Source organism: Ursus arctos, unplaced genomic scaffold, assembly GCF_023065955.2.
Source record: "Ursus arctos isolate Adak ecotype North America unplaced genomic scaffold, UrsArc2.0 scaffold_16, whole genome shotgun sequence".
Classification (NCBI taxonomy): domain Eukaryota; kingdom Metazoa; phylum Chordata; class Mammalia; order Carnivora; family Ursidae; genus Ursus; species Ursus arctos.
Window position 1 is genome coordinate 48,511,937 of NW_026622830.1, and position 26,271 is coordinate 48,538,207.

Here is a 26,271-nt window from a genome sequence, read left to right on the forward strand (position 1 = left end):
TCTAAAACAAAACAAGGGCTTTACTCTCCTAACATGCAAATCTATCACGGTACTATTTAAAACAACTAAATGGTGCCCCCTACATAAGGAAATAGATGGGGGGAAGGGGTGTGGAGAAAATGGGCACAAGGATGCAGCTGCTGAGGAATCCCTGCAGGGCCACTGGACACTTGCTCAGCCCTGAGGTTGACTGCGGCCAGTTCTTCTCCTTCTTGAGTGCTGCTGACCAGCTAGGACCGGGGCTCCAGCTGGCAGGACAGGGTGTAGCTAAGGACAGAGGGACACCTGTGAGTTGCCCAGGAGCTTCCATTCAAGAGTCCCTGCCAGTGTTTGCCCACAGCTGGAGTCTGGCGCCCCGGCAACAAGGCCTGAGGCTGCCCAGGGAAGGAGGATCCCAGGAGTGGCCAGCAGAAAGAGTCCACCCCGAACCTCACCGACCCAGCTCCTGATGGGCCTCACCTCTCAGCCTCGCTGAGCGGCTCCATAGCCTGGAACCAGGCCCAAAAAGGATCCTCGGGCTCTAGGGTGTAATTCTCGGCAGCCACCTGGAGCAGCATGATGTCCGTAATGACTTGGTATTCCTGAACAGACAGAGAAGCACAGGATGTATAGGGAGCCTGGGGGGGGGGGGGGGGCGGGGAGCTGCAGGGTCTGGTGAGGGTTGAGCACCGGGACCGGGCACCCATCCCAGGTCCTGGCACACATGGCCATCCTCCTCCCTGCAGATTCATCCGGTCTCCACCTGTTCTCAGAGGTATCAGTAGCCCCTCCTCCGGGAAGTTCTCCTGGATGCCATGCTCTGTCCCCATCTCCTAACGGGATGGGACTTGCACTGCTTTCTTCTCAAGGGGTCCCAGGAAATGTGAGGTGGAGGGCATGGAGCCAAGCAATGTTCTTCCCAGGGACATCTCTGAGGCCCACTCCCTACCCTTCCCTGCGGGAAGCGCCACATATGCTCACCTTATTTCTTTTATGGTGGTTGATCTCATTCCCCTGGAAAGCAGACAAAGTCCATCAGAATGAGGCCCCTGGTTCTTAGGAGCACTTGATTCCCATCCCTTCTCATGCTGCACCATGGCCAGGACCCGTGAGGGGGCCGTGCATACACAGATAGCGGGCCTGGGATCTAGGCCAGGCTCTGGGGTCCAGAGAAAGGAGGACATGGGGCAGATGGACTGGCTACAGGTCGGGACCCTGTAGCACCACCCTCTCGGAAGACAGTAGGGGAGGCCGAAGCCTCAGGCAGGAAGGGGCTGCTGCGGCTACTGAGGTGCTTGCTGACGTGGAGGGTCCTGACTTCATTCTCCCCCCACGGGCAAACTCACCGGGGGAGGCTGAGGTCCACTCAGACAGACCTCACGCAGCTTTGCCTTCAGGAAGCTCTGCTGCTTCACCAGTCTTCGGCACCGGGAGCCGTGGCCTAACTGCAGCCTCACCTCGCTCATCCCTGAGATGGGCAACAGCCCCCAGGCTTACAGGGTAGCCGTGAGGCTGTCATGACGGGAGGTTTGCCGAGTCCTGAGAGCTCAGGGCTCAGTACAGGGGCGTTCTGCTCCCAAACCTCCGGATTCTGGTCCCTCCCCCACAATCCTCAGGCTCACCCACCTCCAGATAGTCCTCCATGGCGGTATCTAACATCACCAGCTCGGTGAGGAAAGTGCCAAGGAAAGGCACGACACCCTGTGTCATGAGGGGGAGGGTTGGGATGAGTCCCTGCTCGCTGGTGTCCACAGGGACCCTCCACTGAAACGCTCCAGCCTCCTGGCCCACCCCATGGGTTCACGTGGAGCAGCCTAGGACCCTTAGCAGCCTCCCCCCCACGGGTTCCCTTTCCCCTCCCCCTCCCAGAACATCATACTCCTCCTCATCACCTTCAGGGCCTGCTTTTCAAAAATGCCAGGGAATGGAGCACTAGGTCGGTCCCTCCCCACCCGCAAAACCCATTCTCTATGGACCTTTCTAGACCCTCCTCCTGGTCCTTTCGAATTAAGAATTGTAGAAGCCGTGTCCCCAGGAGCCGCAGCTGGAGTGGGAAGGTCCCCCTCTTCCTGATCTTTCCTTTTTGGGAGGCCTCCAGCCCTCAGGGAGGAGCCCTCCTCCTCCTCTGACTTTGGAGGCCCTGGGCCTCAGGCACACTCACCTTCTTCTGCATCCTCTTCTGGGCTCCCCGGAGGGCCATCACCAGGGTGGCAAATCTATTGGACGGTCGCTCCTGCAGGACCAAGGACAAGTTCCTTGAGACCATCATACCCTCAGGCCACTTGCCCCCACCATCTTGGACGTCAGAACCTAGACATCTGACCTAACTCATACTGATCCTGAGGCCCCATTATCCAGAAGCAGGCCGTGAGTGATTCCAGAACAATCTCACTGCAACATTCACTCCATGTGTGACCTTGAGCTTGCAGCCTGGCCTCCCCAAGCCTGTTTTCTCATCGGGAAACGTGACAACTCCACCTATCTCCCATGGTCTCCTGAGGACTCAGGATCCTATTACTCTCATCATTGTTGTGGCCCTCAACCCAGCCCAACCCCATCACTGAGCACAGGTCTGTCCTCTGGGCTCTCCAGGTTTGTAGAGGCCCCCACCTGGACCAGCTGTCGACACAGAGAGAGAGGGTGTGTAGGCTAGGGAGTCTGCTTGGACACCACCTGCTTGCCCCCTCGCCACCAACGGCATCCTCACCTAGGCTGTCGCCACATTCATGCCAAAGGCTTCCCCTCCCCAAGGAATGCTTCAGACCATTCCCGACTTCATCCTCGCAGGACCCTGTTCCCTCCCACCCCTCCTCTCTTTCCAGACCTGCACCTTCCAGGCTACCTTGATGAGCAGGTTCCTGCCCTGTGCGGTGTCCTTGCTGCACAGCTTTTGAAAGATCCTCAATGGCTTCCTGAAGAGAGGCAAGGGAGGCACGATCAATGGACGAATAATGTGGCAGGGTTGAGTGCGAGTGCCTTTTCTTTGAGAACCCCAGAGTGTCAACCTGCCTGGTTGAGGGTTTCTTCTGGGATCCTCTGAGCACTAAGGTCTTTGTAGGACATGGGAGGGAGCTCTCATGTGCTCGTCCTGGGCCTCCCTTCCCATATTCATTGAGAAACGCTGTTTGGGTCAATTTGGGGTTCAAATGGGCAGAGAGCTTAGTGGCTGTCAAGGAAACACGTGAAGAGACTTAATGCAGCTCAGCCCCATGTGGGAGATTTGGCAAAACTGATTTCTAAAGCGGGAGGCATGGTGGCCTCCTCACCAGGGAGGCTGAGAGACCCACCCACCAGCCCAGGTCCTGTGGTCGGGGTTTGCCGCCTCCCAGAAGGTCCAAGCTGCCTGACGGTGAAGAGGACAAGCCTCTGGGAGCTCCCTCGTCCATCCTGGTCCCTCCATGGAGAGAGGCCTACTCACCTGGAAACCTTCCCCCACGTGTTCTCGAGGCGGTGAATGGAGACACTCTGCAGAGCCGAGAGGATGGCACGTAAGGACGAGTAGTTCCTCAGGGTTTGACAGGCCTGGGGAGGGAAGAGAATGGGCTGTCACTTGGGGAGCCGGCACCTGATTGGCTCTCAAGCTTCAGTCCCCCTCAGGGGAAAGTGCTCCTGCTGGAGGAAGCCGCTGTCCAGGGACCTGCCGAAGGGCACACGTGAGGCCCAGAGGAGGAGGAAGATTTTACTCACTCCAAGGAAGGAGCCAGGCAGAAACGGAGCATCCCAGCATGGGGCCATGCAAGGCGAGGTCAGCATGCCCCTGGACGGAAGAGCCTAGGGACTGCACAGTCCCTAGGGCAAAGACCAGGGCCTTCCACCCTGAGACCTGATCAAGGGAAGAGCAGTGCCCGAGACTCAGGAGAGCACCTCGGCTGGGCTTCCCGTTGCATACCTTGGCCACCTTGATCCAGTGCTCCACCACCATGGCCCTGTCCCGGGCTGTCATGCTTGGGTTGCCAAGGCAGGTGGTGATGACACACTTGGCCACACCGTTGAACTGGGCGACAGTGGCCCGGACTGTGGGTGCCAGGTGCTCATTGCCAGGCTTGTTGCGCTTGGACCAGACGGAGCCCAGGCACTGATGGGGCAGCAGCTTCTTGAACAGCTCCTAGAGAACAGGCGGACCTTGGTTCACCCAGCCATTTCCCATGCAAGACGCATGTCCTACGTAGGGGTCACAGGTCAGAGCTGGACCTCAGGGAGCTGAGAATCTGGCCTGAGCCTGGTTGGAGACCGTGGATTTCATTCCATTGTTTTTCCCTGAGGGAACCCAGTACACAATGACCCAGGAGCAAACAGAGCAAGGGAAGGAAGGAGGGCATTGGCACCCTGATCATGCTCAGGAACTCCCAGCTCCTGGTGGCACTGCAAGGTGGTCCAACCCAAGGGGGCTTCTTCCCCTCCCCTCCAACTGGCCATCCCCCTGGTCCTTCCCCCCTTTCAGATGCACATTCTCACACGGGAGCTGCAACCACACGTTCTTCCGTCTGCCCTGTCCTCATGGACACATCAGATGCCTAATCAATGCTGAGGGTACTCATCCTCCAAGGCACATGAGTGGGTGACCCATGGACTTGACTGAACACAGGGAGCTGCCCTCCTCCACCCACGGGACCAGGGCCTGCCCATTGGTCTCTCCATTCTGGCTCATTTCTTCTCCCTAGTACCTCCGTATCAGTGCTTATCAGGGTCTCTCGCTACAGTCCGCAGCTGGACAGTGAAAGCTTGGGGCTAAGCGCCTTGATGGGTTGACAGGGTTGGGAAGTGGTGGAGCTGAGATTTGGTCCCAGACCATAGGAGTCCACATCAGGGAAAGGCAGGTGTGGGGCAGGTGAGAGCAGAAGGAAGGCCTGCCCCTGGCCCACCCTGAGAGCCCAGCTGCTCACCGCATCCATATACGTGAGCTGCTCTGCCACCAGCCTGGGAGGGAAGTCCAGGAGGTCGGGCTTCTCCTCACCCAGCTGGTTCTTTGGGGTGACACAGCGGTGGCAGGAAGCCTCTGGGGCCGCGGTGGGCTCTGTGGCTGTTGCCTGAGTGAAACTTTCTAGCAAAAAGGGTGGTCCAGCTGACTGCTGCTCAGCACCCGGCACACATGCAGAAGATGGGAGCACGGGTTGCAGTTCTGGAACAGCTGACGGAGGGGAGGCTGGCTCTGACACCGCAGGTGACAGTTGACACAGAGCCGGGGTCGCCTCTAGCTCTATAGGAGGCCCTGTTCCTGGCTCTGCCGCTGGAAGGAGCCCTGGAGCTGGCACTGGGGCAGGAGACAGAGAAAGGTTCATCCACATCACTGACTTTCCGTATGCCTTTGCAAAACCAGGACAGACCCCATGGCCTTGAAAGGAATACCCAGCCCATGAACCGCATCCCAGTTAGCCTTCCCAGCTTGCCATCCCCCTTACCCTCCACCTCTGCCTCAGTGAGCGCCAGAAGTTCCCGCTGCATCAGGAGAAGGGGGACATGGTTTGTCACGTCCCAGGCATGCCACTTCAGAACCATGGCCCCATGCACATAGGCCACCTTGATCTCGACACGGTCACAGCCCAGGGACTGATAGATAGCCTGCAAATTCTGGTCAGGCCAGGTACCCAAGAAGGGAGACAGGGTGCTGGGAAGAGTCATATGTGGAGCAGAGTCAGAGGCCTGGCCTTGCATTGCACATGCTACTCCCACAGCACCGTTCTTTCTGTATGGGTCCCAGAGGATGGCCCCAGCCCCCTTCCAACCCCTCTCTAGCTGCCCTCGTAGTGGGAGGCCTGGTCCTCCAGAAAACCTGAATGAGTCTGGTTTTTCCACTTCTCCTCTCCTCTACCTGGCCATGGGCCTGGTCTACTCTATCCTCCATGCACACCAGTATCAAGGCTCAGGTTGGAGGCAGATTTGTGAGTGGTTGGCTCAGCACACCCTCGGTTCTTGGCCCCGGTTGGGGTGGTCAGCAGGGAGGGGCAGGCAGAGCAAGTTGGGACCGTCAAAGGGATGGGTGTTTCAGGCACCCACTGAGCCCAGACTGTGCTCTGCCGCCCAGAGGGCCCGGGACCCCCTCCACAGACTTCTTTGACTCATCTGCTTCTTCACATGAAGCCCCCCAGATGAAGCCCACCCACTGGAAATCAAGAGATCGGTGAGATCCCTGGTTTGGCAAATCCCTCCCCAGCCACCACCCCTGTAGTCCCCCACCCTGCTCTGTGGAGGCAGCCAGCCCTGCTTCTGGACCCAAACCCCTGTCCCAGTTTTACTTGATCATTTCATCTGTCCTATGATCCAGCTCTCGGTGGATCCTTTCAAAGCTAGAGGAGGCTACGAAGATATCACATCTAACAACCATTGGACATGCGTGCTTAGGGTGTGCAGAGTGCCTATCTGACCCTCTGACTAGAACTGAGACCCAGACACTGTATCTCCTCTCTCCATTCACATTCCTAGGTGCTTAATATACATTCTTGAATGACTACTTCCCAGCCCGCACTTTCCAAATCCTGAGTGGCCCGTGGGCTGGTCTGCCTGCTCCCAGTGTGCCCCTGAGCTGCTCACACAAAGGACAACTACCAGAACCATCTAGATGGAATCTCAGAAGTCCTTTGCACATGGGGAAACTGCCTGCTTTGCATTTCCTTTCGTCAACCCAGAAGGGCCACCGGCCTGTGAGGGTTGCACTTGAGAGCTTCTTGACCGGAGAGAGAGAACTATTAAGCAAGAAGATGCCCAGCACGTCCAGGAGCCCTTTCTACAGAGCCAAGCACCAGAGTAGCCCGTGCCATGTTTCCTCCCATGATTTCCTACAGTAACTGTATGAGGTTCATCCTCTTAACCACCCCACTTTTCAGAAGAGGAAAGGGAAGGTCAGAGAGGGGTAGGGCCATTCCCGAGATGTACACCCAGTAGATGGGAGGCTCACCCTGTGCTGTGCATGGGGTGGGCACTCACCTATTGAACTGCTGGCCCGGGACCTGTGTGGCTGAAGTGAACATCTCGTACATGCAGAAGATCGTTGAGGTGGTTGAGATGCTCCCATCTGGGAAGGATGGCACCAGGGACTGTACGAAATGCTCCATTGTGCCTTCTCGGAGCCTCAGCATCGTCTGGGCCTCATCCAGGGACAGGGATGATTCCTTTTCCCACCAGGTAGAGAAGGGGGGTGTGGGGGGCAATGGAGTCAGCTTCAACACCACGAACCACCAGGATGATCAGGGTCTGGTGCTCAGACCAGAGAGTCCCATCCCTTCGGGAACTTGTGCAAGAAAAGGGACTTGAGGGCCCACCCAGAAAAAGGCTCTAGGCTTGAAAGTACAATTGCCTTTAGGGGTGAAATGAGAAAGCATTGGTCACTTCAACACATCTTGTTAGCTGAGCCACCACAGCCTTTCTCTCTCTGAATAGGCTTTATTAAGAACTGTATGCCTTTGAGTCATCAGTCAACATCCCTACTGCAGACAGGAGAAAGCAGAGGCTTAGCATCTCCAACACTGCTCGAGATCATAGACGTTGGGCCTGAGAACTGTCCAGAGCATGGAATGCATGGCATTTCCCTAGGCTGCTGCGGCCTGCTCTGTTCCTAAGGTGGGGAGAAAGGTTCAGGGGAAATCCACCTTCCTCGGCAGGCCCCAGGGGAGCCGGTTGTTTCTAGTGTGGGTTCTGGCCTTGCCGTGATCATCTGTGGGTCCTGAGATTGGACATCAATCTGGACCTGTTCTCACCCCAGACCAGCATTGGATGCTGTTGTGGGCCGAGGCACCTGCTGCTTGTCAAGGGAGATGGAGTAGCTGAGCCCTTGGAGCAAGCAGCTCCTCAAAGATGGCCTGGATTGAACTCTGAAAAGACAGAGTCCACTACCTGGGCCAGGAGGCATCAGAGGCCTTGCACCCAATCCGTGCTTGAAAGGCTGAATCACGGTGGCAGACAACCTCCCATACGGAGGTCCAAAAAGACATATGAGGACACAGCTTGTGACCCGGGGGACATACAATGAGTTGATGTGTTCTGAGAGGTGATACGTTACAGAGGAACATATAGAATGGCTCCATCCCACCGTTCCTTTTATGTTCAATCACCCTGTGTGGGGTGAGGATTCATAAGGCCTTGGACACGTTCTCCAAGGACAGTGGAGCTGGGTTCTACACAGGATGGCTGGGGTGAGTCAAGAAAATACTCAAAACAGTAGCAAAATGCAAAGACACTCATGGCTGTGGGAAAAGTCACACAAAACAGAATGAAACAGAATAACCCACGCCCCAAACTGCAAAAAACATGACCACTATTCTCTACCATTCCCACCTATGGGAAGAGTGACTTCCTACCTTCTCCCATAGCTGGTGGTGGAGGTGTGGATACTGGGATGACTTTGTGGTTGGGCCTGCGGGGCACTCATATAGAAACACCATGGGAGGGCCCCAGGTTTGTCCCCATATTTGTGTGGGGGCCCTGGGTGTGTGGAACCCTCTTCCCATTCTCACCTCAGAGCGGCACTGATCCTGGGTGGCCTGGTGCACCTGCCACTTGTCTAGGGCGTTGTAGTTGAAGTCCCAGACCAGCTCTTCGATGACCTCCTGGGTGCAGCTCTGAAAATGTAGTGCCCCATAGACATGGGGTCAAGAGACATTAGTGTCCTCCCGGGACATTGCCACAAGGGGCCACCCGCATTAGAAATCCTGCTCTCCAGTTGAGGCAAAGAGGGACAGCTGAAAAGACATCGAGCAAGGACGTAGCCGGATGAAACTCTAGAGCTCGTGATTAACATCGAGGTAGTTGAGCTTGGTCCCCAGTGCTCAGCTTCTCATCCCGCCTGCTATGACCTGGGGTGTGAACATGAAAGATGGGCCAGGCTTCCAACACCTGGCAGCTTCCTTCTGCCCAGGAAGGGTGTGTCCCACATCCTCTGTCCCCTTCTCTACACATAGACAACCAGCCCCCCACCCCAACACACACACAGGGACACACATAATGAGGGGCAAGAGGTGTGGGCCTGCTGAGGTGACATCACAGTTGTTGCCTGCTCTCCAGTGGGCTGCCCTGAGCTGCCTCGTGTTACCTGTTGGTGTCTCCTGCCACATGTCCAGAGGGCTCGGAAAAGCGGGCTGAGCCGACGTCTACAATTATTTGAAAGTCTCTCTCTCTGGGCTTGCCTGGGCCCAGAGACCCTGAAGGGAGGAAGGCAGCAAGAGAACATCCTGTTCTCTCGAACGTCTCCACTCAAGTGAGCTGGAGAGCAGGTTGTCTTTTGAATCTGGGTGCCCGGTTACCAGAGTTCTAAGTTCAGTTGGGGCCTATCACAGAGGAAGTGAGGTCACTCTTTCAAGATTCTAATCCCTGGGACCATGTGTTCAGTCAGACCTATCCAGAGCCCCTTCTTGGAAGTTGACTCCTTAGCTTTCTCCCCCATGTCATCTCCTGAACTGGACACAATGAGCCAAAAAGGCCATAGCCACCACTCTCTGGAAATGGAACTAGGGTCCGAAGCTTCAGGAGGCAGAGCTGAATTCAGACCTTACGTTCTGTGTTTCTTTGCGCACTTGTGTGTCCTATGTCATTGCGTCTCTCACGTAGTCCCCACTTTCCCAGCCTGCAGTGTGGGGATCAGGCTAGAATCTACTTCCTTGGGACATCCTCTGGTGTCTGTGGATAAGAGTATTTATTACATGTGTGGGGTGGTCCCCTGTGTATCTGAGGCACAATTTTCAAGATGGAAGAATTACAAGAAGGGGTGGGACTTGGCATGGAGGGCCGCTCAGAAGAGGCCTGGGTTCCAGCCATGTAATACTGCAACTGTCACTTTCCCTCTTGGCCTCATTTTAAGGTGGGCACCATGATGGTCTGGAAAAGCAAGAAGATGCAGGCATTGTCAACCTCTGTAGTAAAACCATGCAATTGTTTCCCGTTATATGAAGAACGAGACCCCGTTACCTCGTTTGGGTCTATGAGGGGAGCGGCTTTCACCATGGCTCCCAGGGATCCTGACCTGTGGTATAGGCATCAGACTGTAACCGCTAAGTGGTCAGTGACTGGCTTTTGACCCACAGGACATATTCAACGTGATGAAGTACCATGCCTAGAGCTTCTCTACATGCCATGCAAAGAGTTTCTCACTCCCTAGTTACTTTCCATCATGTTCCACTACTCACTCCTTCCCTTTCCCTTCTTCTTCTCTCTCTCTGAAGCAGAACCAAGCACCGATGTTTTGAGCTGCCATCTACAGAGGCTCACAGGATAGAGAACGGAGGCAGTGCCAAGGCCAAAAGACACACAGGAACTCAGCTTCTGAGTCCAGATGGCATCCCGAGTCACGTGAGCCAAGTTATGACAAAATCCTCTTCCAGTATGGCCCTGGTCACAGCCGCAGCCACTGACACACCTTGAGCCTTGGGAACCATGCTAATTTGGGCCCACATTCTTCACCCACAAATACTGTTAGAAATTAAAGCGATGCACCTGCACATGCAGGGTATCAGGGCAATGCAGTCCCGGGGCAACTCTAGATAAGTAACAGTCTCCCAGGCCTCAGCATCTGTCCCTGCCTTCCTCCCTCCCCTCTGCTCTCCTCCTAGTGTCCCTGCAGCCACCTTGGCTGCCTTTTTCACTCCTCTGGCCAAACTGGCTTCTGTTATTGAGTGTCTGCAGCACAAGTCACTTCTTCCTGAAACGCTGCTCCCTGACGTGTGCAGGCCTAGCTCCCTTTGGTCAATCTGTTCTCAGCAACCTCAGCCTCAGTGAGGCCTTTCATATCTTTCCATGCAATGACTCCCCAGCCTTCCTCCGTAGCACACTTCATTCCTACTACAGAGCGCTTGCTCTTTTCTTTCACGTGCGTTCTCTTTGGAGCTTTGGTCCATGTGTAGACTGGGAGCTCCTAAAGCAAAGGAGCCCTAGGTAATTTCAGCTCCGCGCACGGGCCCAGCAAGATACCTGGCATAGGGCAGTGCTCAGTGTGTAGTTACTGAATGAATAATTGAGAAGATCTTGGAGCCCACCTCCCCTCTTAAGCACCTAGACTGCAGAATGCTACTAAAACTTTCAAGCTGTTTCTGGGCAGGGGCGACAACCACAATGGCCTCTGCCTGACTCTTCCTGCTCCAGTTCCTCCAGCAGAACTCACCAGGTACCATGGACAAGGAAGCGCCCTGCACCCAGTTCTCCAGCTCAGGTGGCACAGCCCCACGCAGGCACACCAGCAAAAAAAGCCATGCCTTTTCTCGGGGGTCCTCAACGCAGTGCCTTTGCAGAGTCACAGAGCAAAGGAGCAGGGTCTCTATTTTTCCCTTCTCTGTGGAATCTGAGACAAAGAAGAGAAAAGGAGGAAGACTAACTCAGAACAAGAGATCAGATAAAAGTAACCGGAAGCAGAGGGCGGAGGGGGTGCAGGAATTGAGTGAATGGTGAAAAGGTACAAATTCCAGTTTCAGATCAATAAGGAATAGGGATTTACAGTACACCCCAGGACTACAGTTCATTACTGCTCTATGGTGTATTTGAGAGGTGTGAAAAGAGCAAGTTCTGAGAGTTCTCATCACAAAGAAAAACCTCTCTTTCTTTTCTTTTTACTTCATTTTTGTATCTCTAGAGATGATGATGGCGGCGGACTAAATTTATTCTGGCGATCGTTTCACAGTATACGAAAGGAACATCATTACGCCAGGTATCTTAAACATACACAGTTCTGTATGTCAAATGTATCAAAACAACTGGAGCAAAAAAATATTTTAATATTCATAGAGAGCATCAGGAAATTGGACATGGTAAAAAGAACGTCACGTAAACAAAACTGAAAACAGCAGAACCGAAAGCCAGTAGGTTATCCTAGGGGTTAAAAACTTCAAGCCATTGGCATAGAAAGTCGATTCTGAAATTAAAAATCAGTGAATTAAAATTAAAGCAGATGAAATAGAATTTTAAAATTTTGTTCCATTTAACAATTTGTCAAAGAATAGAAAGTCTTAATAAGTGACCTCAGATAGTAACTTTTGAAAAAACTGTTCATGTTTTGGAAAATTCTGATTGTAAGCTTCCAAGTGGGCACAGAATGAGAACATTTTGTTTGATCAAAGTCGCCTCATGGAAAATGGCTGAAGCAAAATGTCTGAGATGGGACCTAAACGAAAGGATATAAATGGCTAGACGAAATTGTCCCGAGTTCGTTTCTCCGTATTTGCAGTTTACATTTATTTTCATGTCGTTAAGTCCATTAAGTTCATGGAGTACATTCTAAGTGTATTCCATGCATTAATATGTTTGAACAACCTCCCTGTAACCCAGCTTCACATCTCATTGTATCTTGTAAAACTCAAACTCTATACCGTGAATCAGAAACTTCCGATGACCGCCTACTTCCAGCCCTTGGCAACACCATTCTACTGTCTTTGGCAATTTACTCTAGGTAGGTCCTAAGAGTGAAGTCAAAGTGTGTATTTTCATGAATACTCATCTACTTAGCATAATATCCTCAAGGTTCACCCATGTTGTGGCAAATGTCAATGTCTTCTTCCACTTTGAAGAATCAATGCTATTCCAATATGTGTACATACAACATCTGTTCCTCCCTCGACAGATACTTGGATTGCTTTCATGGGTTAGCTATTATGAATAATGATGCCATGAAAATGTGTGTTCAGATATGTCTTCAAGACCATGCTGTCAATTAATTTGGGTATACACCCCAGAAGTGGAGTTACTGGAACACATAGTAAGTCTAATTTTAATTTTTTTTGAAACTACCATACTGATTTCACAACTGTGCTGTTAAACATTCCTACCACACACACTGAATAAGGCTTCCATCTTCTCCACATCTTGGCCAACACTTGCTCTTTTTTTCCCTTCTGATTGCTTTTTTTTTTTTTTTTTTGGAAGAGTCATCTTAAAGGATGTAAAATGGTATCTCATTGCTTTTTATAATTTGCATTTCCCTTAACATTAGTGATGTATCTTTTCAAATTTCTTTTCACGTGCACATCTTTGAGGATATGCCTATTCCCAATTTGCACATTCACGCATTGCATTCATTTTGTTGTCTGTTGTTGAGTTCATGTGATCTCTATTCATTCTGGATATTGAGCCCCTGCCAGATAGACAGTTTGCAAATATGGTCTCCCATCTTGTGGATTGTGTTTTTACTTCATTGCTAATGTCTTTAACGTCACAAAGATTGTAAGTATTCTGAATGTCCTGTACGTGAATTTATTTTTCTTTTCTATCCTGTGCCTTGCAGGTCATATCCATTAAAGCATGGCCAAATCCTATTTTGTGAAGCTATGAAAATGAATATTATTGGACTGCACTTCCGAGATGAAAAAGGTTCATTAGTGGAGTAAGAGAGCAGCATGAACTGGAGAAGCACGGGCATGATGATGGGGTCATGACGCTATGTGATCGCAAGAGGATAGGAATATGTATGATGGGCCAGCATGAGCTGTGTACTGGAAATGGGACCTTGTCCATTTTGTGCAGCACCTACGTGGATGATGGGAGCAGTGAGACATATGACTGGACGGAATCCCGAGCTCAGCCCTTCTTCCAAGTTAGACTTTCATTGCACTCTGATCCATTAACGTTTGAAGAGTTTCTTAATCAGATGAGGGACATAGTCTTACATGCTAGAAGGTGATGAACGTGGTGTGTGGGCGTGTCTGCAAGGAACTCCGTATCCCTCCCATCTTGGTGAGCCACTGTCTGGAGTCCATGGCAAAGAAGGTTAGAGTACTAAATTACACTGGGGTCAAACCAAAGGGGAACAGTATGTCCCTCCTATGCTGAGCTGAAGTCAGGCAAGACCTTTATATGTTTGCTCTGTGTTCCCAGTTCATGGTCCCTAAGTTCTGCAGGTTCCTCTCTGGGAGAGAGGAGATGGACATGTTTGAGGGGGAGCTGGAGAGCTGTATCACCACCAGGAATGAGACCGAGAGCCGACTCCCAGTCATCGTGCAAGTGAAAAAATGGGATCAATGTCATCAAAGAGAAAACCATCAGCCACCAGTATTCATGCCGCCTGTGAGGAAATCTTGTCGAGAGGCACTTGTAAGTGATGGAGGGTGCACACCTGTAGTAACTCTGTGGCAAGTACAGATGTTACCTGCTTGAGGTGACCCACCTTGAAGAGACAAAGTTTTTGCCACCCTGTCAAGGGTGCTCGGAATGTACTCGAAGGGCAAGAGGCCTGGAACTGAAAGCATGTTTGAAAGTCTCTTTAGGGCTGAAATGAAAAAGGCAGCATGCCCTGAAAACTGCCTCACCTTGAATAGGCTAGCTCCCTTCATTGCTTGTGGGAAGAAAAGAAATCATCCGGTATTTTTCGTATTGAAAACAAGAAAACACAGAACCTTGGATTTCCGTTGTTTTTTTATTGAAATTCGATTAGCCGACATACAGCCCATCCTTATTTCAGATGTAGTGTTGAATAACTCATCAGTTGCATATACCACTCAGTGCTCATCACATCACGTGCCCTCCTTTATGCTCCTCACCCAATTGCCCCATCCCCCCACCCAGCTCCCCTCCAGCCACCCTCAGTTGTTCTCTGTGCTTAAGAGCCCCTCATGGTTTTGCTCCGTCTCTGATGGCTTCCCGGTCAGTTTTCCCTCCTTTCCCCTATGATTATCATCAGTTTTCACTCATATGTGGAACGTAAGAAACAGTGTAGAGGATCATAGTGGATTTTCTTTAAAAGGATGTTATTTTCTGTCTTTCCATGTTTGACTGCATTTCACTTTTCTTTAAAAATGACACGTTCAAATGATATGTCCATTGACCCTGGAGGGTTGGGCGTTCTTCACACTTCCTCAATGAGTTAGGACCCTGAACCAGGTGTCAGGAGAACCTCCTCTGTGTTATTGTTCCCCGGGTGCCCTTGTTGGGCTTCAGCTTCCTTATCTGTAATACGATGAGAGATACGAATGCTAAATATTTTCCGAAAGTTGTTCCCGCTACAAACGTTCGATGGCTACCGATAGTCGAATATTGCTTCATCCACGAGACAAAGGTTAGGAATCGTTATTTCAATTACTTCGTGAAGACACACAACCAAGTAGAATGAGAACACCAGAGGAGCATCGCTCCAATAGGACTCGAGTGAAACTCTGCTCCAACTGCCAGTAGCATAGGACGTTACCTTTTACGTGAACACAGAGGTGGGCCCTGGCCTTTCCATAGAAACAGACTGTCCTTTTGTCTTTGGACATTTTCATTTACCTTTCATGTGGATTGACGTTCAGCCCGATGAGACCTCATGAGGAAACTCTGCGTATTCTAAGCTTAGATCTCATAGGACCGATTTTTCTTAAGTTTTGAAACTACACTATAATTGAAAGACAGTGTTATATTCCTTTCAGGTGAACAGCAGGGACTCAATAGTTCTGTACATTACACAGTGCTCAGCACCATAAGTGTACTCTTAATCCCCATGACCTATTTCACCCATCCCCCCACCTGGCCATCCCCAGTCTGTGCTCTACATTTGAGACTGGTTTTTTGTTTGTTTTCTCTTTGTTCTTTCTTTTTGTCTCTTAAGTGCCACACAGGAGTCAAACCCATGTTAACATAACACACATCGACTTTAAAGCTTACCTCCGTTTCATGGTCTGGATGAAATGTGCTGACTATACCACCACGTTGACTCCACAGTGGCTCCCAGGGATCCCCACCCGTGCTATATACCTCCCTGTCTATCCACTGCCTGGTTGCTAATAGGTTTCTGACCAAGAGAATATGACAGAACATTGTCACTTTCCTGTTACTCTCTTCTGTTCCCTTCCTTTCTTTCCTGTATCCCTGCACTGGGGAAGCAAGCACTGGTGTTTAGAACTGCCCTACATAAAGGCCCACAGAGGAAGGAACCTAGGGAGTGCCCAGGCTAATAGGCAGAAAAGAACTCAAATTCAGGATTTCGCTTAAACCCACTTTGTTGAGTCTGAGCTAAATCCTGACATTAGTCACATCAGTGACTTGGGAGCAAATCTTACCACAGTTGGGCCTCGGGTGAGGCGCAGATTGCATCACACAGAGACCTGGGGGCAGAAACACCCAGTCTCAACTGTGCAGAGATTCCAGGCCCCCCCGAATTGGGAGCTAGGAAATATCACGCTTCAGAAGTGCTAAGCTTTCTAGTAGTGTTCTCAGAGACAAACAGATAGCTAACTCAGTCGACCAGGCTTCGGCACCTGGCCCTCCCATCCACTGCCATCTCTTGTTCTCACCTCCCAGCCTCCACCAGCCACTCTGGCCACTTTCCGAATCTTCTTTCGTCAAACTAGTTTCTGTCTGAGAGATTTGGCCCCAGCGGTGCCCTCTCCCTGACACACTGTTCCCAGAGGTGTGCAGCTCTTGCTCCCTCTTGTCAATCTGCTACCAGCAGATGTCACCATGTGGAGGCCTTCCAGACCCTCCTCTCCTGTGACTCCCTAGCCCTCCCTACTACACTGTGCTGGTAACTGGAGTATAATATCTGCTCTGTTCTTTCACACGTCTTGCTTTCAAGGTGTTCTCCATCAGAACAGCAGAAACAACTTGGCCATTTGCAGACTGCACTGGGGCCCACCAACTCACCTGGCACAGGCTGAGTGCTCAGAGCATAGTTGCTGAAAGAAGAAATGGGAAGGTCTTGGGGCCCTGCCTTCCATCCTTGTCACCATGTCCATTCCTGAGCCCGTTATGCTAGCACTGGGATGGGCAATGTGAGAGGCTAGAATGGATATCAAGTGGCCAAGATGTACTCGGCTGCTTAGTGCCTTTTCCAGGTTGAATGCGCTTGGGCGGATGTCAATGTGTGATGCAAAGATCATCATACCTGGTGCCCACTCCCATGGGTCCACCTACATGTCTGTTCCCCAGGACTAATTGTCATAAATCTTCTTCCTCCCAGTCCCTGACCAACGAGCCAAATCATCTACCACTGCCACGAGCCAATGTATATTCTTTCCTCAGGCTGCTTTTCTTTCCATACCACCTGAAAGAATTGAAAGAATTTTGAAATGCTTGAAAGAATTTCCCGTCGCTGCATTCTATCAAGACTACCCTGAACGGGGCTGTAGTATATCTGCAGCCACTTTCCATCCTGCAGCCACATCCAAGCCCATTCAGCCATGAACCAACCTGTCTTTTCCCTCCTCTGTCGCATGGAGCAATATTGGGTCTTCTGCTCGTCCTCTCTGAAGCTCCTCTGGCCCGTTCATGGGGACTTGCGAGGGAGCCCGTGCACCACACACAGAGTGGCCCCTAGCACCTGCCTCTGCCCACGTGCCAGGGCTGACTCAGGAGCTCAGGCTCCCACCTTACCCCCTTTCAGCCTCGGCCATCCCTCTTGGAAGGACTTTGTGCTCTGCACACATTGCAGAGATACAGGAGGGCACAGGAAAGAAAACCCACTGACCTAAAGAAGCTCCTAAACTATTGACCTCCTTCCATCCTGCCTCCATATTCCCTGGAAGAGAAGAAGAGGAGAGGCCTGCAGGTGTGGACAAAGCCCTGCCCTGGCTGTTTATCTTCCCGGCAATAAAAAGGCCTCCTCGCTGCGGCCAAACTGTTGCTGAAAATTCTGTTTTCAGTGGTGAAACAGATAACTTTGGTCAAATGGCCTGCTGGCGCCGTTTGTCAGGGTGGTCCGTGGACAAGTGGCCTCAGCATCCGCGGAGAGCGTGTTGGAAATGCAGAGTCTCAGGTCCCTCCCAGTGTTACTGAATCAGAATCTGTATTTTCACGAGATCCCCAGGGGATCCAGGCCTAAGACGATGTCTCAAAAACCACTGTTGAATGTTCCCCAAAGAGAAAGCTAATCGGCACCTTGATATACCAAATGGGGAAGGCACGGTTGTTTCCTGGGCCTTTTTGGCAGTTTCTAGCATTCTAGAATTCCATAAAGGGTTGATTCCCCAGTGGACATGGTGGGAGTTGTTGTGCAGGAAAGGAAAGAACACCATACCTGCTGGGAAATGGAGCAAGGACGGAAGCTATGCATGGGCCCAACAGCAAGAGCTCCAACGCGCCAAGGCTGATCCCCTGCTCTAGAGCTCTCTGCTGTTCTTATGCTAGATCCCTTTGTGTCAGGTGATGGGATGGGAGATTGTTCTTGCTTTTGGAGCTGGCCTGTCTTGCTGTAACCGGTCCTCTAAGATTCACTTTTGTTGTATCCCAAAGTTTTGGGACGCTTGTCTTGTCATTGTTTTTGGATTCCATGTAATTTTTTTTCCTATTTTGAATTCCTGGTTGACCCACTCATTTCTCGGGAGCGTGTTCTTTCACCTCCTTGTGTTCATGGTCTTTCCAGGTTTTTCTCTTGTGGTTGATTTCTAGTCCATACCATTGTGGTCAGAAAAGATGTATGCCATGACTTCCATCTTTTTGAATTAGTAGAGACTTGTTCGGTAGCCTAATATGTGATCTGCTCTGGAGGACGTTCCATGTGCAATCGAAAGGAATGAGTATGTGCTGTTGGAGGATGGAATGTTCTGCATGCGTCTGTTAAAACCAGTGCATCACCCAAAGCCACTGTTTCCTTGTTGATTTTCAGTTTGGATCATGTGTCCATTAATAGAAGGGGGGTGTTAGATCCCCTACTGTATTGTATTACAGTCAATTAGTTGCCTGCTTTTTGTTATTAACTGTTTTATGTATTTGGGTCCTCCTATGATGGGTGTCTAAAAATTTAAAATTGTTCTATCTTCTTGTTGCATTGTCTCCATGATTGGGACACAGTGTCCTTCTTTGTGAGTCACTACTCTTTTTTTTTTTATATTCTGTTTTGTCTGATAGAAGTATTCATACCCCTGCTTTGTTTTGGCAACCAGTTGCATGCGAGATGCTTCTCATCTGCTCACTTTCAATGTGCAGGGGACCCAGTAGGTCTGGGGGCTCAGGCTGAGTACCTAATTTCGGACAAGTCAGTGTAAGTGTGCAAACTGAGACTGAGTGTGTAAACTGTTGAATATTAGTGACAATGGAATATTACTCAGCCATCAAAAAGAACGATTTCTCAACATTTGCTGCAACATAGACGGGACTGGAGGAGATAATGCTAAGTCAAGTCAAACAGAGAAGGAAAATTATCATATGGTTTCACTCATTTATGGAACATAAGAAGTAGGAAGATCAGTAGGAGAAGAAAGGGAAGAAGAAAGGGGGGGTAAACAGAAGGGGGAATGAACCACGAGAGACTATGGACACTGGGAAACAAACTGAGGGCTTCAGAGAGGAGGGGAGTGGGGGATTGGGATAGGCTGGTGTTGGGTATTAAGGAGGGCACCTATTGCATGGTGCACTGGGTGTTAGACGCACGTAATGAGTCATGGAACTTTACATCAAAAACTAGAGAAGTACTGTATGCTGACTAACATAATAAAAAAAAATATTATAAAAGAAATAGAGATGATGGACTTCAGAAAACATGTACCTAAAAGTCATGACGGACAGCAAGGAGAGTGTGGGGTTTCTCTGGTCAAGGATATGGCCCATTATCCTGGCAAGAAAGAGCCCATCCCTGATCCATCAGATGCCAGCCAGGGAACAGTAGCTATTGTGCATCTGACCCAGAGCCTGGGGCCTGGAGGGAACTGCTGCTTCAGAAGAACTGCATAAGGAGATGCACGAAGGCTGGATATCCTGGCTCCTAGGTCAGCATAGATGTTCATGGAACCAGGCTCAGGTGTGCCCTTTAAAGTACCCCTCCCCATCTTTTCCCAACACACAAAACAAGCAGGAAAGGGAATCCAGAGATCATTGACAAGAATCCCAAAAGATTCCAAACTTGGTAAACGGCCAACGGGGAGACTGAGGCTGGAAAGTCCTGCCTGCCCTGAGTCCATCTGCAAATTATCTTCCTCTGGCTTTGTCCCCTTCACACGCAGGATTTGATCTCCTTCCGTGTTTTTCCCCACTAGGTGCTGATGCAGTTCCAGAGATTGAACTACAATACGACAAGTTCCAAATACGGGGGCAATACAAAACCAAACACTAAACCAAAAAAGCATCTCAACGGAAGAAGCAGGACACAGTCTTCCTGGCCTTAGAGCGGAGAAAGGCAACCCCAGTCCTGGGGCAGGAAGGAGTTCTGGGGCGTACAAGTCTTAAAGACTCCCACTTTCAGTGGTTGTTGCTATTCCTGGGAAAGTCCCTGCAACCTCTAAATCTCAGGAGTTCTGAGGGGCTATCTCTGCTGTTTGCCCAAATTCATTGACTGAAATGGACCCGTGCTCAGAATAAGGGGGATTTCGGGGTGCCCTCCAGTGGCTAGGGAGAAAGGCTGGCACTTCTCCTTCCTCCCACATACAGTAGCTGATGACTCTGGGAGATTTCCTAGGTCAGGAACGAATATGAGAGTCTGTGCAAGTTTTCCATTACTGCAGGAAGTAAAAGACCCAAACCACACACCTGGGCTCTAAAACAAAACAAGGGCTTTACTCTCCTAACATGCAAATCTATCAGGGTACTATTTAAAACAACTAAATGGTGCCCCCTACATAAGGAAATAGATGGGCGGAAGGGGTGTGGAGAAAATAGGGCGCAAGGACCGCCCATAGGCAGCTGCTGAGGAATCCCTGCAGGGCCACTGGACACTTGCTCAGCCCTGAGGTTGACTGCGGCCAGTTCTTCTCCTTCTTGAGTGCTGCTGACCAGCTAGGACCGGGGCTCCAGCTGGCAGGACAGGGTGTAGCTAAGGACAGAGGGACACCTGTGAGTTGCCCAGGAGCTTCCATTCAAGAGTCCCTGCCAGTGTTTGCCCACAGCTGGAGTCTGGCGCCCCGGCAACAAGGCCTGAGGCTGCCCAGGGAAGGAGGATCCCAGGAGTGGAGAGCAGAAAGAGTCCACCCCGAACCTCACCGACCCAGCTCCTGATGGGCCTCACCTCTCAGCCTCGCTGAGCGGCTCCATAGCCTGGAACCAGGCCCAAAAAGGATCCTCGGGCTCTAGGGTGTAATTCTCGGCAGCCACCTGGAGCAGCATGATGTCCGTCATGACTTGATATTCCTGAGCAGAGAGAGAAGCACAGGATGCATAGGGAGCCTGGGGGGGGGGGGGCGGGGAGCTGCAGGGTCTGGTGAGGGTTGAGCAGCGGGACCAGGCACCCATCCCAGGTCCTGGCACACATGGCCATCCTCCTCCCTGCAGATTCATCCGGTCTCCACCTGTTCTCAGAGATGAGTATCAGTAGCCCCTCCTCCGGGAAGTCCTCCTGGATGCCATGCTCTGTCCCCATCTCCTAACGGGATGGGACTTGCACTGCTTTCTTCTCAAGGGATCCCAGGAAATGTGAGGTGGAGGGGATGGAGCCAAGCAATGTTCTTCCCAGGGACATCTCTGAAGCCCACTCCCTACCCTTCCCTGCGGGAAGCGCCACATATGCTCACCTTATTTCTTTTGTGGTGGTTGATCTCATTCCCCTGGAATGCAGACAAAGTCCATCAGAATGCAGCCCCTGGTTCTTAGGAGCACTTGATTCCCATCCCTTCTCATGCTGCACTATGGCCAGGACCCGTGAGGGGCCGTGCATACACAGATAGCGGGCCTGGGATCTAGGCCAGGCTCTGGGGTCCAGAGAAAGGAGGACATGGGGCAGATGGACTGGCTACAGGTCGGGACCCTGCAGCACCACCCTCTCGGAAGACAGTAGGGGAGGCCGAAGCCTCAGGCAGGAAGGGGCTGCTGCGGCTACTGAGGTGCTTGCTGACGTGGAGGGTCCTGACTTCATTCTCCCCCCACGGGCAAACTCACCGGGGGAGGCTGAGGTCCACTCAGACAGACCTCATGCAGCTTTGCCTTCAGGAAGCTCTGCTGCTTCACCAGTCTTGGGCACCGGGAGCCATGTCCTAACTGCAGTCTCGCCTCACTCATCGCTGAGATGGGCAAGAGACCCCGGCCTCACAGACGCAGCTCTGAGGCTGTCATGAGGGTAGTTTAGCCGAGTCCTGAGAGCTCAGGGCTCATTACAGGGGTGCTCTATTCCCAAAGGTCCAGATTCTGGTCCATCCCCCACAATCTTCAGGCTCACCCACCTCCAGATAGACCTCCAGTGCGGTTTCCAACATCAGCAACTTGGTGAGGAAAGTGCCAAGGAAGGGCACGACACCCTGTGTCCTAAGGGGGAGAGTGGGATGAGTCACTGTTCTCTGTTGCCTACAAGGACCCTCCCCTGAAAAAGCTCCAGCCTCCTGGCCCACCCCAGGTGACCACGTGGAGCAGCTGTCGACACTAAGAGAGAGGGTGTCAAGGCTAGGGAGTCTGCTTGGACACCACCTGCTTGCCCCCTCACCGCCAAAGGCATCCTCACCTAGGCTGTCGCCACATTCATGACAAAGGCTTCCCCTCCCCAAGGAATGCTTCAGACCATTCCCGACTTCATCCTCGCAGGACCCTGTTCCCTCCCACCCCTCCTCTCTTTCCAGACCTGCACCTTCCAGGCTACCTTGATGAGCAGGTTCCTGCCCTGTGCGGTGTCCTTGCTGCACAGCTTTTGAAAGATCCTCAATGGCTTCCTGAAGAGAGGCAAGGGAGGCAGGATCAATGGACGAATAATGTGGCAGGGTTGAGTGCGAGTGCCTTTTCTTTGAGAACCCCAAAGTGTCAACCTGCCTGGTTGAGGGTTTCTTCTGGGATCCTCTGAGCACTAAGGTCTTTGTAGGACATGGGAGGGAGCTCTCATGTGGCTCGTCCTGGGCCTCCCTTCCCATATTCATTGAGAAACGCTGTTTGGGTCAATTTGGGGTTCAAATGGGCAGAGAGCTTAGTGGCTGTCAAGGAAACACGTGAAGAGATTTAATGCAGCTCAGCCCCGTGTGGGACATTTGGCAAAACTGATTTCTAAAGTGGGAGGCATGGTGGCCTCTTCACCAGGGAGGCTGAGAGACGCACCCACCAGCCCAGGTCTTGTGGTCGGGGTTTGCCGCCTCCCAGAAGGTCCAAGCTGCCTGAGGGGGAAGAGGACAAGCCTCTGGGAGCTCCCTCCTCCATCCTGGTCCCTCCATGGAGAGAGGCCTACTCACCTGGAAACCTTCCCCCACGTGTTCTCGAGGCGGTGAATGGAGACACTCTGCAGAGCCGAGAGGATGGCACGTAAGGACGAGTAGTTCCTCAGGGTTTGACAGGCCTGGGGAGGGAAGAGAATGGGCTGTCATGTGGGGAGCCGGCACCTTATTGGCTCTCAAGCTTCAGTCCCCCTCAGGGGAAAGCGCTCCTGCTGGAGGAAGCCGCTGTCCAGGGACCTGCCGAAGGGCACACGTGAGGCCAAGAGGAGGAGGAAGATTTTACCTCACTCCAAGGAAGGAGCCAGGCAGAAACGGAGCATCCCAGCATAGGGCCACGCAAGGCGAGGTCAGCATATCCCTGGACGGAAGAGCCTAGGGACTGCACAGTCCCTAGGGCAAAGACCAGGGCCTTCCTCCCTGAGACCTGATCAAGGGAAGAGCAGTGCCCGAGACTCAGGAGAGCACCTCGGCTGGGCTTCCCGTTGCATACCTTGGCCACCTTGATCCAGTGCTCCACCACTATGGCCCTGTCCCGGGCTGTCATGCTTGGGTTGCCAAGGCAGGTGGTGATGACACACTTGGCCACACAGTTGAACTGGGTGACAGTGGCCCGGACCGTGGGTGCCAGGTGCTCACTGCCAGGCTTGTTGCGCTTGGACCAGACGGAGCCCAGGCACTAATGGGGCAGCAGCTTCTTGAACAGCTCCTAGAGAACAGGGGGACCTTGGTTCACCCAGCCATTTCCCATGCAAGACGCATGTCCTACGTAGGGGTCACAGGTCAGAGCTGGACCTCAGGGAGCTGAGAATCTGGCCTGAGCCTGGGTGGAGACCGTGGATTTCATTCCATTGTTTTTCACTGAGGGAACAGGGTAGAAGGACAACAGCCCCAGGCATGTAAAGCTCCACTTCCCAACAGAAGCAAGGCACTTCAATATCCCCCTCCAGTCCTGCAAACTATGTGCATTATTCTCTTTTTCTGTGTTGGAACAGTGCCACACTAAGATTCACGCTGCTCAACAACATGATGCAGCTGTGCGATTACTGAGAATCTATTTGTTTTAGGCTTCTAACAAAATATCTATTTTCTCTCTTTTGCACATATATCTCACTCAGTAGTGACAGCTCAAGTTCTTTTTCACAATGAATGATTCAGAAATAAGTATCAAAAACAGATTTGAAGAGAACAGAAGAGACAATTAAAAGATACGGAAACATCCTACTTAATAAAAGGCCATGTATTTATGTTCTGAGTCGAATTTTAAAGCTTTTAAAACATTTTATTTCTATAAATCCATCTTAGATAGCAACTGGACCTCACAGAAGCACTTAAATAAACGTTTACCAGTTGTATCCTGGCGAACAATATTTCTTGCTTTCTCAGCTCCTGGTGCCCCAGATGTGGTGGCGCTCCTCGATCGCACTGGCTCGGCCACATCCGGGTGGCTCCGCCAGCTGAGAGAACAGGATCTCCCCACGGTGGCTCCTTTCGGAGAATAGAACACAGCCTGATAAAGGATAAGACAAGAAAAATAATCTAAAGGCTGACTTCCTTATCATTCATTGCACAGCCTGTGTTACTCAGCAGATTTCATAAATCCAACTGTATATAATCGGCAGCTTCTCTTGTTGCAAAATTAGGTATCACTTCTCTGCTTTCCTCTCCTAGAGCTCTGGTCAAGTATTTCAAATGAGTGGTCAAGGATCCAAGAGAAATACAGGAGATAAGAGACCGAGACAGAGATTTCTGCACAGGTAATGTGCTGGTGGCTGCCACCTATGGGTCGTTTTCACACCCAGGTTCCTGAGAGTATATTTTGTTTCCACAAATCCAGTGCTTAGAAGGCAAGTATTTTTATAATGAACATTTGAATTCATTTTTATTTTTAATTAAAAAAATTTTTTTAAAAATATGTTAGTCACCATACAGCACATCCCTGGTTTTTGATGCAAAGTTCGATGATTCATTAGTTGCGCATAACACCCAGTGCACCATGCAATACGTGCCCTCCTTACTACCCATCACCAGCCCATCCCATTCCCCCACCCCCCTCCCCTCTGTAGCCCTCAGTTTGTTTCTCAGAGTTCATAGTCTCTCATGCTTCATTCCCCCTTCTGATCACCCCCCTTTCTTTATCCCTTTCTTCCCCTACCGATTTTCCTAGTTCTTATGTTCCATAGATGAGAGAAACCATATGACAATTGTCTTTCTCTGCTTGACTTATTTCACTTAGCATTATCTCCTCATAAGCAAGATGATAGATCAATCGGAAATATTTGCCAAAGGCATTAATTACATAATTGAATTCATTCTGTATCATTCCATAAACAGTGTTTTTCAGATTGTTTACCTTCCTATAAATAAATACAGCCACTCACAGACTGCAGCGAAGATATTATAAGAATCAGTCCCATTAATGACATGTTTATATGGTTAAGTAATCACCATAATTGGTTCACACCTCCCCACATCCACATCCTCTGTGGGCCTCTCCCACAATGACCCTGGGCTTCATCACATGACTTGCTTTGCTAGCAAAATGAGCAAGCAGAGATTTGAAATGCGTTGGAAAATCTGGGCTTGCCCTGTTGCTGCTCCTGGAAACCTAAAACCTCACCAAAAAAGCCTGAGCTGGCCTGCTGGGCAATAAAAGGTATGTGGCCAAGTCCCCCCATCACTGCCCCAGCTGACAGCTGGCCAACCCTAGAGCTGCCTGGCTGATTATTTGACAGCCTAGCTGACTACAAACACAGGAGGGAATCCAGCAGAACTGCCCAACTGTGTCCAACCCAAACTGCCAACTCATAAAATCATGATTTAAACAACTGGCTGTTCCTTTAAGTCACTATGTTTTGGGGTGATCTGTCACACAGGAAAAGCTGATACAGTCTATAATAAGGCTATTGTTGAGGCTATAGTCTACCCAAAGCAAGCAATGTATACTTTATGCATCTTGGGAGAAGAAACTCCTCCCAAGTTTTAGGACCAAGAAAAGCTATGTATCACCTAAGCTGTCGATGTTCCCCATTTGGAATCTGTGATCCTCTGCTGTAACCCTGTGAAGATCAGAGTCACATCTAAGCTTGCTCCCCTTCTCCCTCCCTAGCAAGCATACAGGGCTCTCTGGCATGCATTCTGGCATCTTAACCACTCCGGCAACTCCGCTCCCTTTAAATTTGCCCCAGTGTCCTTACCCATTTTATCTATTGTATTATAGGTACTTCTATGAACTGCCTCAAAATCTTTACACAATAAATTGGAGTACAAGGGAATTAATCCCAAGACTGTGTCACAGCCTTAAAACAGTAATGAAGACAAATTGTTGTCCCCAGTAGAAACCACCATGGATGTTTTCCACCTTGAT

The 26,271-nt window shown here is 51.0% G+C and overlaps 1 protein-coding gene and 1 long non-coding RNA gene across 2 annotated transcripts; one reads left to right on the plus strand and one right to left on the minus strand.

Annotated features, from left to right (window-relative positions):
* On the minus strand, positions 1-24,340 carry LOC125281404 (ral guanine nucleotide dissociation stimulator-like). Its single transcript, XM_057312735.1, has 19 exons — positions 24,252-24,340; positions 23,398-23,613; positions 22,926-23,029; positions 22,349-22,418; positions 21,658-22,020; positions 21,294-21,326; positions 20,792-20,913; positions 8,427-8,531; positions 6,901-7,085; positions 5,379-5,584; positions 4,863-5,230; positions 3,869-4,084; positions 3,398-3,501; positions 2,822-2,891; positions 2,141-2,212; positions 1,606-1,680; positions 961-993; positions 460-581; positions 1-267 (listed from the first exon to the last, which is right to left on the minus strand). Exons 9-19 carry the CDS (start codon positions 7,050-7,052, stop codon positions 231-233), a joined length of 1,455 nt encoding a protein of 484 aa, XP_057168718.1. The 5' UTR covers positions 7,053-7,085; positions 8,427-8,531; positions 20,792-20,913; positions 21,294-21,326; positions 21,658-22,020; positions 22,349-22,418; positions 22,926-23,029; positions 23,398-23,613; positions 24,252-24,340; the 3' UTR covers positions 1-230.
* LOC130543817 (uncharacterized) lies at positions 11,174-18,612 on the plus strand. The gene is made up of 2 exons (XR_008959432.1): positions 11,174-12,646; positions 13,172-18,612. It is a non-coding gene; the product is annotated as an uncharacterized LOC130543817 (long non-coding RNA).
* Positions 24,341-26,271: the final 1,931 nt, after the last annotated feature.

Bases quoted from the DNA above. Each gene is read 5' to 3' on its own strand.
- LOC125281404 (XM_057312735.1), bottom strand. From the start codon at position 7,052: ATGCTGAGGCTCCGAGAAGGCACAATGGAGCATTTCGTACAGTCCCTG. The intron at 582-960 runs GTGAGCATATGT...CTGTCTGTTCAG, and splicing joins ACCACCATAAAAGAAATAAG to GAATACCAAGTCATTACGGA. The intron at 268-459 runs GTGAGGCCCATC...CTCTGTCCTTAG, and splicing joins CCGCTCAGCGAGGCTGAGAG to CTACACCCTGTCCTGCCAGC.